This window comes from Podarcis pityusensis, assembly GCF_964106645.2.
Source record: "Podarcis pityusensis genome assembly, chromosome: Z".
NCBI classification, from domain to species: Eukaryota; Metazoa; Chordata; class Lepidosauria; order Squamata; family Lacertidae; genus Podarcis; species Podarcis pityusensis.
In genome coordinates, this window is record NC_138044.1 from 19,437,572 (window position 1) to 19,450,308 (window position 12,737).

At 46.5% G+C, this 12,737-nt stretch overlaps 1 protein-coding gene and 1 long non-coding RNA gene across 2 annotated transcripts in view; one reads left to right on the forward strand and one right to left on the reverse strand.

Moving 5' to 3' along the window:
* EFNB1 (ephrin B1) overlaps positions 1-12,737 on the forward strand; it is a 74,555-nt gene that overhangs the window by 33,044 nt on the left and 28,774 nt on the right. Inside the window, exon 2 of the mRNA XM_080989935.1 lies at positions 12,031-12,308. Within this exon, the coding sequence (XP_080846061.1) occupies positions 12,031-12,308 (278 nt within the window). The remainder of the gene's footprint in view (positions 1-12,030; positions 12,309-12,737) is intronic.
* On the reverse strand, positions 1,730-10,010 carry LOC308468094. Its single transcript, XR_013981467.1, has 2 exons — positions 9,938-10,010; positions 1,730-2,263 (listed from the first exon to the last, which is right to left on the reverse strand). It is a non-coding gene; the product is annotated as an uncharacterized lncRNA (long non-coding RNA).

Sequence of the window (12,737 nt, forward strand, 5' to 3'; positions counted from 1 at the left end):
TCTCAAGCATGTGTTCACCAATGCTGATGCATGGAGTGCTGACGACGATGTTGGTCTTTGTCAGGCTGATGGTAAAGCCAAACTCTCTGTAGGCTTGGGCAAAATGGTTGACAAGCCTCTGTAGAGCTGTCAAGGCTGCTTCATCTGCAAACATTTCTCAGAAAAGGACCAGCCATACTTTTGTCTTGATGCAGAGATGTTGAACAAACCTCTATGAATAGATGTACAAACTGTCTTCTGTCAAGCTGAAGGCATATAAGAGCAACAAGGAGAAGCATATTCCACAGAGGGTTGGGCCGAGAACATGGCCCTGTTCCACATCACTCTTTACAGGGAAGGTGGATGAGGATGGCCCGTCATATTGGATGGTGTGGCACATGTTTTTGTGGTTAGGTGGGTACCCTATCTTATTGAGTAGCGTCAAGAACTCCATTAGGCTGACAAGGTCAAAGGCCTTCATCAGTTCTATGAAGGCGATGTACAAAGTTCTCGGCATTTCTCCTGCAGCTGATGCAGTGAGAAAATAATGTTGACTGTTGACCTCAAACCCACTGAAGTTCCTGAGTTGTCTTTGAGGGCAGCTCCACATAGAGTGCATTGCAGCAATCCAGTCTGGAAGCACATTTCAGGTGCTTTAAAAATCCTGTGAATGATCTCACTCTTACACAAGGCACTTAGAGTGATGGTTATTTATGTCTGGGTGTCCAATGTGTTGTTGAGCTTACATTGGAGTAAGCACTTTCACTGATACTAGGCGGTTGTGGGACCAGTTCCAGGCTGTTCTTTCCCCTTTACTCATGAGTCTGGATGCAGATGAGAACTTGCTAAAGAAGGGAGAGTCCCCTCTCCAGACTGGAATGTAAAGAAAAAAACAAGCACCGAGGGAGGATTCCACAAGTAGGCAGAAGAAACCAGATACACAAATGTAGGATAGGGGATTCTCAGCTTGACAGCAAGACATGCAGAAACGATCTCGGGGTCTTAGGAGACCACAAGCTTCACATGAGTCAACAGTGTGATGCAGCAGCAAAGAAGGCTAATGCTATTCTAGGCTGTATCCACAGAAGTCTAGTGTCCCTCTCTCATAGCACTAGAACTCGTGGACATCCATTGCAGCTGAATGTTAGAAGATTCAAGATGGATAAAAGGAAGTCCTTCTTTATGCAGCACATAGTTAAACTGTGGAACTCCCCACAGGAGGAAGTGATGGCTAGCAACTTGGATGGCTTCAAAAGACCATTGGACAAATTCATGGAGAAAGGGCTATGAAATGGCTACTAGTTCTGCTTCCACTGTTGGAGGCAGCAATGCTTCTGAATATCAGTTGCTGGAAATGACAGGAGGGGAAAGTGTTGCTGTTGGGCTCAAATCCTGCTTGCAGCTTCCCCACAGTTATGTATTCATACTGTGAGAAGAGGATGCCGGATGAGGTGGGCCGTTGGCCTGATCCAGCAAGCTCTTCTTCAGTAATGTGTACATACACCATCACTTTCTCCAAACCTCCAGTCAAGTATACTGCTGTTCTTTCCAGCTTTCCCCCCTTGTTCTTTGACTCCGTTGGGGAGGACAGCATTCCAACTTAGGCTTTGCTAAGGCTGAGTACAGATCTTTGTCGGAACCAACCCCAAGGGAGTGTGAGCTTGCAAGCCTGCACTGGTCCTCTCTTGGTCTTGATCCAGCTTCAGGCGGCTTACTCAACGCTTGTCTGGAAAAGGAGACACACAGCCAATCAAGTTCACACTGCTTTATTTTTAAACCTGTTTCCAGTCCTCCATCAAATGGCCCTTCAGCACTTTGAAGACTTGTGCATGCTATTGCCAAACCCTTGCAGTAATATATGCGTTGCATGCTCACACCCTGTTTGCAAAGTTCAAAGTGCTGCCTCGTCAAACCCAAACCCTTCCCCACACCCAGGACACCCACACAGCTCTAAGAGGCCCATGGGAAGACGGAAGCACCTGCCCTTAATGCTGCCACTGTGTGCAACTGAATGAAGCTCTACAATTCTGTGATACGATTGGAGGTTTTCAAACAGAGGTTGGACGGCAACCTGCCAGGGAGTAAAATTTCTAATCCACATTCAGAGGTCTCCAATACTTGGCTCTACTATGTCATTAAAAAAAATACGTTTCTCAAATTCTGTGCATCATTTTCAAAGCAGAGTTGCTTTCAGGTCAAAAACAGCCTCTTGGAAGATAATCTTGTGAAGTTTCTTGGAATATTTTCAACCTTCATCTCTCCTTCATTGGTGGTTTTTTTCCTTCTGAAAAAAACAGATATTGGAAGGTGATCTGTCAGGTATTCTTTAGTTGTGATTTCTGCATTAAAGGGCCCCTTTGGTCTGATCCAGTAGCTCTCTTCTGGTGCTGCTATGGAACCTCCAGGCCCAGAAGCAGTCTACCCAGATATGTAAGTTGCTGTGGGCATTTGGCCACTGTGAGAAGAGGATTCAGGATTACATGGGCAGCTGGATTGATCTAGAGGGCTCTTTTTATGTCCTTGCCTTACACAAAGATCCAGAGGAACAGGCCTTATTGAAGCAGCTGGTGGTGTCTCCTCCCTGGTCCCAGTCCCCAGGGAGGTTCTGTGCTATCCAGAGGCTTTGACTGGCTTGTGGCCTGAGGGTGTGATCCTGGCCTGGGAATCCTCTCTCGCTCTGCGTCTCATTCCTGGTCCTTTGCAGAAGAAAGCCCTTAAGGCTTAATTTTAATTTTTTTTACTGAGTGTGTGTTCTGGAATGACATCGGGAACTGCCTGGATTTGCTTAGGAAGGGCGTGTTTGCATGTGTCTATGTTATATCTATGTCATCTGCAGTGTGGTTGCCTCTCTGAACGTGTGAATTTTACTGAAGTGGTTGGTGGTGTCTGCAAAACAATGCAAAGCCCAGAAACAAGATTTGCCACCACCCTGGAAATAGAACTCCCGGTTAGCTTCATGGCTGAGTGGGGATTTGAACCCTGGTCCCTCCCAGGTTCCATTCCTCATTTTATCTTTGTGAGAACCCAGCTTTAACCACTGCATCCCCTTTGTCATTTTTTCTCCAATAACGTGATCTGCCCCTTTCTCTCCTAGGTCCTTGGTCTCCCTACCCTTGCTGAGATAGATAGTCTTTCCCCTCTTCCATCTGACGGCCCTCTAGTTATGTGAAGGGTTATGTGCCACCCCTATCAAATCTTCTGTCCCATAGGCCAGTTCCCCTCCAACTCTAGGATTCTGTGATTCTTGAGTTGGTATTCCCCTCTGCATTGCGGGGGGTTGGACTAGATGACCCTAGGGGTCCCTTCCAAGTCTAGAATTCTATGAAATGGCTTTACAAGTCAGCCCTTGGGTCCTAATTCCAAACCCTTGTTCCACATGGGTGTTCCACTTGGGTAATTTCTGTATATCATAGAATTTTAGAACTGGAAGGGACCCCCAAGGGTCTTCTAGTCCAACCCCACCAATGCAGGAATCACTGCTATATGTTGCTGCAGCTTCTTGTGTGTCCACCGCCACTGCTGTTATCCCTCTTACTGAAGCTGTTACGGAGGTCTTCATGCTCTTTCTTTCTTTCTTTCTTTCTTTCCCATAATTCTCTTGCTTGGGCATGCAGGGGGAGGGCAGAGGCGAGGACGATCCTGGCACCCCCAATGCCTATTTTTTCCCTTTTAAATGAGGTGCCTTTCAAGCGCACAAAGGGGACCCCAATGTGATTGGGGGTGGAGAGCATTGTTGGTTTAATCAAGTAACAAAATGGCAGCTGCTTATTGGGGTGGGGGGAGGTTTCTGGGGTTAACCAAAGCATCAGGTTTTCCTTAACCACCGAGGGATTTTCCTCCTCCCAGATTTCCAAACATCTCTGTGTTTGGGGCTGAGAAGAGGAGGGGAGCTGAGTTTGGGTGTAGGGGGGAGCTTAGGGGTTGCCAAGGGAACCTCTTTTCTGCCCCATTGATGCATCTTGTAAATCCATTTAGGGAGGACGTGGAGGTGGGCCCCTTTTGTCTCTGAGCCTCGTTAAAAGTGAAAAAACATGGAGGGGGAAGAATGGCCTCAAAGTGTGTCTCTGAGGGGTCCAGGGGTCCAGGTCGAGTAGAGAGGGCAGCAGGGGACAAAGGCAGCCCCATAGCCTCTCCTTAGCTCCCTGGACTTTATTAATAGAGGAGTATTTAACCACCACCCTTGCTCCCCAGACAATTGGAACATTGGGGTTGGAGGGCTGGGTTTGGAGCAGGGTGTCCATGTCTTGCCGCACCTAGCAGCATTTCGCCTAGAATTGGAGAATTGGAATTGTCCCCATGGGCCATAGAATCCAGCCCCGTGCAATGCAGGGAGCACATCTAAAGGATCCCGGACAGATGGTCACCCAACCTCTGTTTAAAAACCTCAAATGAATAATAGCACTGTAGATTGGGACCCCCAAGGGTCTTCCAGTCCAACCCTCTGCAGTACACAAATCACAGCTCAAGAATCCCTGAGAGACGGGCATTTGAGCTCTGTTGAAAAGCTTCCAAGGAAGGAGAATCTTCTACCTTCCAAAGCCTGCCTTTCTTTCTTTCTTTCTTTCTTCCTTCCTTTCTTTCTTTCTTTCTTTCTTTCTTTCTTTCTTTCTTTCTTTCCAAACCTCCCTTCATCTGAAGATCACGGGGCTGTATAAAAATACATACCATAGTAACAAACAAAAGTTCTCCCTTCCCATCGCATTCTAAAGGCTATAGCCAAAAACCTTGGAGAAGAGGAATGTTTTTGCCTGGTGTCTAAATATATGTTGTGAAGGTGCCAGACAAGCCTCCCTGGGGAGAGCATCCCACAAGCTGGGAGCCACCACAGGAAAGGCCTGTTCTTGTGTTGCCATTCTCCAAACCTCTCGCAGAGGAGGCACACAGAGACGGACCTCAAATGATAAATGCAGAGTCCAGGTTGGTTCAAATGGGGAAAGGCAGTTGTATGATTGCATGGTTGGAAGGAACCCCAAGGGTCATCTCTCATAAATAATGTGTTGAAGCCTTTAGTTCAGAAGGCATTTGCTGCTGTGATTTAACCCTTTTTTGCAATGCAGGAGAATGGATGGGAGAAGCCTTTCAGCTCTTTGTGTTCAAATCAGGTGCTGATGAAATGCTGAGAGAAGCTCTTTACAGTGCCGTATAAAATATGAGGCTGCCTCTGGAGACATTATTTCCTGTTGGATGAGCTTGATTCAACATCTCCCCCCGCCCCGCCCTTTATAAAACTCATTCCCATTAGGAAATATATTCCCAAGATGTACAGTTATGCTAATAGGCCAGTGAATATTCATGAGCTGATTACAAACACATGGTCACCTGCTGGGTGATTGTGGCTGCTTTTGTGGGAGGTTTAGCACCCTAAAATAAGCAGGACTGAGGATTAATGTTGAGTCGGTGGAGGAAGATGGAAAATCAGCGGGTGAGGTAGCAATTCCAAGATTATTTTTTTTTAAAAAATCAAATAATGCCATTGTTGTTTGTGACTCAGAGGAGGAAGAAGGTGGCAGGAAAGGGGGATAAGAAGGTTTTTTTTAGGTAGATCCTGAACTTGGAGCCAGCAAGCTGCCTGAAGAGGAAGTCAAAAAATTAAACAGTGTTGCTGTTCTGATTCATTCTGGTGGTTCCCAAACCCAGCATCCTGAACCCAAGGACAGGCAGAAGCATTGGAAGAATTCTATAGAAATAGGATGCTTTTAAGAGCAACTGCTCCCCAGTTTCATAAGAATGTAAGAAGAGGCTTCTGGAATAGACCAATGGCCCATCAAACCCAGCATCTGGTTTTCACAGTGGTGAAATGCTCCAAACATCCTAGGAATAGAGAGAGAGCCTTTGGCCTGGAAGATCCATAAGAACATACGAAATGGGGCAAAATGAACAAAATGAATTTTGGTTGGGACAAATGTAAGATTCTGCACTTAGGCAGGAAGAACCAGTTGCACAAATATAAGATAGGGGACACCTGGCTTGCCAGTAGTACATGTGAAAATAATATTGGGGTTTTAATAGGCCACAAGCTGAACACAAGTCAACAGTGTGATGCAGCTGGGGGAAGGAGAAAGCGAATGCTATTCTAGGCTGTATTGACAGAAGTCTTGTGTCCTGATCAAGGTAAAGGGACCTCTGACCATTAGGTCCAGTCGTGACCGATTCTGGGGCTGAAGCGCTCATCTTGCTTTATTGGCCGAGGAAGCCGGCATACAGCTTCCGGGTCATGTGGCCAGCATGACTAAGCTGCTTCTGGCGAACCAGAGCAGCGCACGGAAACACCGTTTACTTTCCCGCTGGAGCGGTACCTATTTATCTACTTGCACTTTGATGTGCTTTTGAACAGCTAGGTTGGAAGGAGCAGGGACCGAGCAACGGGAGCTCACCCTGTCGCGGGGGTTCGAACCGCTTACCTTCTCTGTGGCCCTAGGCTCTGTGGTTTAACCCACAGGTCACAGTACGGCTCTAATCTGCATTGGTCAGACCCCCACCAGGAGTCCTGGGTCCAGTTCTGGGCGCCACAATTTAAGAAGGATATTGACAAGCTGGAAGTTGTGCACAGGAAGGCAACCAAGATGATCAAGTGTCTGGAAACCAAGCATTATAAGGAATGATTTAAGGAGTTGTGCACGCTTAACCTGGAAAAAAGGAGAAAGAAAGGAGATATGATTACCATCTTCACTTATCCAAAGGGATTTCACATGGAAGATGGAGCAAGCTTGTTTTCTCCTGCTCCAGAGGGTAGGACCCAAACCAATGACATCAAGTTATGAGAAAGGAGATTCTGACTAAACACCAGGAAGACCTTTCTGACAGCACGAGCTGTTTGACAGTGGAACAGACTCCCTCGGGAGGTGGTGGGCTCTCCTTCCTTGGAGAAGCAGAAGTTGGATGACCATCTGTCATGCATGATTTAGCTGAGATTCCTGCATTGCAGGGGGTTGGACTTGATGACCCTTGGGGTCACTTCCATCTCTACAATTCTGTGATTCTATTAATGGAGACAAGATTGTCTCAGCGCAATCTGTTAACGTATATCCTTGGGAGTCCCCAGATTATCAAGCCAGATGCAGCACTTAGGCTGTGAGATCGAATTCCGCTTAAGCCCCTTCTGGGAATCCGTAAACCACTGTGTGGAGTGAGTGGGGATTAAAGCTGAATTGCTCAGCGCTCTTCAGAGATTCATCCTGAGCCCCCATGAGAAGCTGATGGTCATAAGCCATTAGCTTTTGGGCCCCATTTGCTATCTTTAGGGCAGTAGGCCCTCTGTTTTTCAAAAGCCAAGCTATGGACCCCCTACTTTTTAAAATGCTGTTATCTCTGTGGTAGTTTTTATGTGAATGGTGCCACCATATCCTCCAACAAATGCAAGTGTAAAAATTGAGATGCACAACTTTTGGGCTGCGCTCCCACGTCCCCTTGATTGCACAGTGCCCAAAACTGCATAAGTCGCGCTTTTTTGGCACCCCGGGTTGCATGGACCCACTATTGAAAACCATTGCTTTAAGGTATAGATCTTCAAGCAGAGGAGTCATAGAGTTGTCAGGAACCCCCAAGGGCCAGCTAGTCCCACTCTCTCCAATGCAAGAACCACAGCTAAATAATCTGAATTTCTGTGCTTTTATAGAATCATAGAAATGTAGGGTTGGAAGGGAACCTGAGGGTCATCTAGTCCAGCCCCATGCAATGCAGGGATGATTCTATTATCCACTTGGTCAGGTTGCCTGTGGTGAGCTTGAGGCTCTCCATTGCCCTTAACGCTCCCCCCCCCATTCTCTGCAAGAGTGTCTGCTGCCTGCCCCCCAAGGCCCCTTGGCCAACAGAGCTCTCTTTGTTTACTCAACTCAGTGGTCTCAGAAGGGGCACTTTCACTTTAACCACCAGAAAACACCTCTAAGAACAATGTAGGAAACCTCCACCTGGTACCAGACACCTCCTTCCAAGGTGAAAGAGGCTTCCATATCTGTCCCCCGCCCTCCAAGTTTGAGCACAAAGGAGTCTTTGGAGGAAGGGGGGCTCTTGGTCTTGAGCACAAGCACTGGCCAAAAGTGGTACCTTGGGTTACATGCGCTTCAGGTTACATACGCTTCAGGTTACAGACTCTGCTAACCCAGAAATGGTACCTCGGGTTAAGAACTTTGCTTCAGGATGAGAACAGAAATCGTGCTCTGGCAGCACAACGGCAGTGGGAGGCCCCATTAGCTAAAGTGGTGCTTCAAGTTAAGAACAGTTTCAGGTTAAGAACGGACCTCTGGAACGAATTAAGTACTTAACCTGAGGTACCACTGCAATAGCAAGGAGCCCCCCTCCACACCTTTTTTTTTGGGGGGGGGAGAGAGGGGACATAAGCATATGAGGGAATTTTGCTAGGAGGCAGCTTGAGGAATATGTTGACCCAGTAAGATCCATTGGACTTTGGAACAGACAACCTTTGAAGAAGGAGGCACACCTTCCTCCTCTGGAGAATTTTAAGGAAAGGTTAAGGGCTGTCTTTCCAAGATATTTTAGCTGGGATTCCTGAGTTGAAGGGGGTGGCACTTGATGTCCGGAAGCCTGAGTGGACTTTTCCCAGTTCGTTTAAGTCAGTCTACATTCCTTTCATTTCTGCCAGAGTTTTATCACCTGGAGCAAAGATTTTGGGACACAGAAACATAGAATTGTAGAGTTGGAAGGGACCCCAAGGGCCATCTTGTCCAAGTGTCTGCAATGCTGGAATCTCCGCTAAAGCATCCCTGGCAGGTGGCCCATACAGCCTCTGCTTAAAAACCTCCAAGGAAGGAGAGCCCACCACCTCTCATGAGAGTCTGTTCCACTGTCAGAAAGCTCTTACCCTTAGGAGGTTCTTCCTAGTATTTAGCCAGAATCTCCTTTCTTGTCATTTGAATCTGTTGGTTCGGATCCTCCCAGAGCAGCAGAAAACAAGCTTGCTCCATCTTCCATGGGGCAGCCCTTCATATATTCGAAGATGGCTGTAATTCCATCTCTCAGTCTCCTTTTCTCCAGGCTAATCATCGCCAGATCTCTCAACTCTTCCTCTTCTTAAGGCTTGGTTTCCAGACCCTTTATCATCTTGGTTGCTTTCAATTCCTTCTTTCAGATTGTGCACACATTGGGCCCAGGACAGAACCCTGGTGTTAATGACTCAGGATTGTGATGCGTAAAGTCAGAAGACAAATATTGTAGTGTTGGTAGCAACCTCAAGGCTCATCTAGTCCAACCTCCTGAAATGCAGGAATCCCAGCTAAAAAATCCTTTATAGGACCCACCCTTGGGTGGCTGGGCAAAGAATCCTCTCCTTCCTTGTGTTCTAGCCCCACAGGTTTGGGTCAAGGGGTGGGGCTGTGGATTTGTGTAATATAATCCCTGCAGAGTATAACTCTCCACAATTACTTTAAATTTGTCTTAATTTTTGTGGATGTGAGTGTTGCAACTCCTGCATTTGGCATTCTAGACTGAGTTTTTTGAATATCCAGTGTGTTTCATCTACATGCATGGGTTAACAAAGCATTTTTAATCTGTTTATTCAGAGCATTTGCACCCTGCTCTTCATCTTACATGCAGTCAGTGAAAATGAGACAGTCCCTGCCCACGCAGGCTTACAGTCTTTTTTTTTTTAAAACCACATGCAAGAAAAAGGGAGGAGGAGGGAAGAGGAAAAATAAAAAATTGCACCCTGCTCTTCATCTTACATGCAGTCAGTGAAAATGAGACAGTCCCTGCTCACGCAGGCTTACAGTCTTTTTTTTTTAAAACCACATGCAAGAAAAAGGGAGGAGGAGGGAAGAGGAAAAATAAAAATTCTGGCATTGATTTCTAAACTATTCAGCGGCTGATAGAGCTGGGTTTTCAGCAAAGCTGATGGAATGAGGCTCCTGTGTCCCATCTCTCCCACTGCTGGGTTTTTGTTTCTTTCATTTCGTTGGACGGAGGAGTGTTCAGTCTTGTGAGCTGGGGCAGAACGCTTACGCACCTTATCAGCTGCTTCTGAGAAACGGGTCTCAGTCCCATGATCTGTGGGGTGGTTTCGTGGGTGAATCACCAGGCTGCCAAAAGGCATGGAAGGGGACCTTTGTACATGGGTGGGGTTTGTCAGAAGGCAGTGAGGAGGGGACACTCTGAACAACTTCCTTTTAAAAGTTCTGGGCAGCGTTATGGGCTCCGTGTCATAGTTACCTGCAACATAGCATACCTAGACCTTATTTTCTCTTGCCCTCTCTGCAATTGGCTGTGATTCCTGCACTACAGGGGGTTGGGCTAGATGACCCTGGGGGTCTCTTCCGACTCTACAATTATAGGATTCCTACATCCCCCTTCAGACATTCTGAACATATTCTGAATCACAGGCTAGAGGAGCAGAAATACAAACACAGCCCAGCTCCAAACAGATAATAAATATTTACCTTATAGAAATGATTCTGAAGTCCAGTTTCTGGAAACTGATGTGGGGAGAGGGCTTTTTTACTCAGACCCTGCTTTCTGGTTTCCCATAATGAGCATCTCGTGAGCCACCTTGAAAAGAGAATGCTGGACTGGATGGTCCCCCTTTGGCCTAATCCAGCAGGACTCTTCTCAAGCTCCTATGGAACCTCCAGCTGCAGAGGCAGTCTATCTCAGTTCCTAAGATGTTAGGGGCATTTGGCCCCTGTGAGAACTGGACTAGATGGACCAATGGCATGATCCAGAAGGCTATTCTTACATTCAACCATTCTTAAGTTCTGCATCCTTGTTGTGCATTTGTGGAAAGTGTTTTCTCTCCCCCTCCTCTCCCTTTCTCCCCCATCCCCCCTGCTTTAGGAAAGAGGTAATGCCTCGCAGCCTGACCGGGAGGGTGCAACCAGCAGTCTGGGCCCACACCACTATTCCCCCCACCCTCCTCGAACCCCCTGTTTCTGCCCTGCAGCAGTCAGGATAATTTTGCCTTCACATCTGTTCCTGAGTTATCTTTCACCAGGAGCAGATTATGGTCGTTAGCCTAAGTCTGTGTTCTCCAAACTTTTTTTTCCTCTGGGCCACACTTTCAGAATAAAAATTTGCTTGTGCCACACCCAGTTTTTTATTGATAAGAAATGCATTGGAAAGCAAAAAAGAAACAGCTCCTAGCAGTTCTTGATTATACCATAGAACAGGATTACTTTATAATATGATCATGGGATATGCAGAAAGCATAAAACAATGTGGCGACATAAGAACATGAATCATTCCCAAAATGTAATTATAAATGAGCCTCTTCCATATGTACCTTAAGTACGTCTACAAACTCCATGAGAGGTGTGAACTTGCATTTGCCAGGTAATCTCATTTATATTAGGTCTAATTTGACACAGACAAATTCTCATCTCCTCTTCAACACAAAGAAGCCTTCCTCTCTTCTGATCTTTCATACTGTTTCTGGGTTGTGTGTGTGTGTGTGTGTTCATACTATACTACTACACTGAAATGTTCAAATGTTTATTTCATTGCCCTTGAATTTCCCCCTCCACACTTGTCATCCTCTCCTGCCACACCAGTGTGGTGAGTCACACCCTTTGAGAACCTAAGTTGATGTTCAGTTCTTCCTTCTCCTTGCCTTCATCCCTCGATAACTCTTGCCATGGAATCATATCATAGAATAGTAGAGTTGGAAGGAACCATGAGGATAATCATAGTCCAACTTCCCGCAGTGCAGAAATCTTGCCCAACACGGGGCTCAAACAGACAGCCCCGAGATTAAAAGTCTCATGCTCTACTGACTGAGCAAGTCCACCATAAATGATCATCTGCACCAAGTTTATTGCAGCCCCTATGACAATTAGGTTATCTATACCCAGATATGTACATGTGAGCACAACATTAGAAGCAGTTTTTAAAATGTCAAAAATGTCCCCACCCCCCTGTAACATTTTGGACATTTATAAAAACTGCTTTTAATGTTTTGTTTTAATGATGTTACCTGTCCTGGGACCTTAAGGCGAAAAGTGGGATAACAACAACAACAACAACAATTATGATTTCTGTATTGTAGGAGGTTGGGTTGCAACCATCATAATCATCATTGCTCTAATATCTTTCCTTTTGCTTTCTCAGGTTTGTGTCTGGAAAGGGACTGATCATCTACCCAGAAATTGGGGACAAGCTGGACATTATCTGCCCAAAGGCTGAGTCCTCCAGGCCCTATGAGTACTACAAGCTCTACCTGGTGAAGCGCGGCCAGGCAGATGCCTGCAGCACCATCATGGACCCCAATGTGTTGGTGACCTGCAACCGGCCTGACCAGGAGATCCGCTTCACCATCAAGTTCCAGGAGTTCAGCCCCAACTACATGGGCCTGGAGTTCAAGAGACACCAGGACTACTTCATCACCTGTGAGTCTCCCCGGCTGCACTGTTTGCCCTCTGGTCTTATTTTGCCCGACTACTTTTCATTAGTATATTCATATTTATATCCCGCCTTTTCCCACTGACAGGGACTCAAGGTGGCTTTATAGCTAAAAGAGAAACAGCTAGAAACAGAGAGGGGGAAAGGAACCATTAAAAAAGCAATCAAACATTAGTATAATTTTTTTATATACAGGCGTCCCCCCACTTACGCAGGGGTTACATTCAGGGACTCCGCGCGTATATGGGAAATTTGTGTAACGTGGGGAGGGGTGCTTTTGAGAGAGGCTGGGAAGCAGCACTATTTCAGCTGATAACTGTCCATCCCATTCGCCTTCACCCGGGCTGCGATGTGCCCTTGCCTGCTTCTGATGATCAGAAACTGGATCTGGGGGTTTGTAGCTGGGTGGCTCTGGG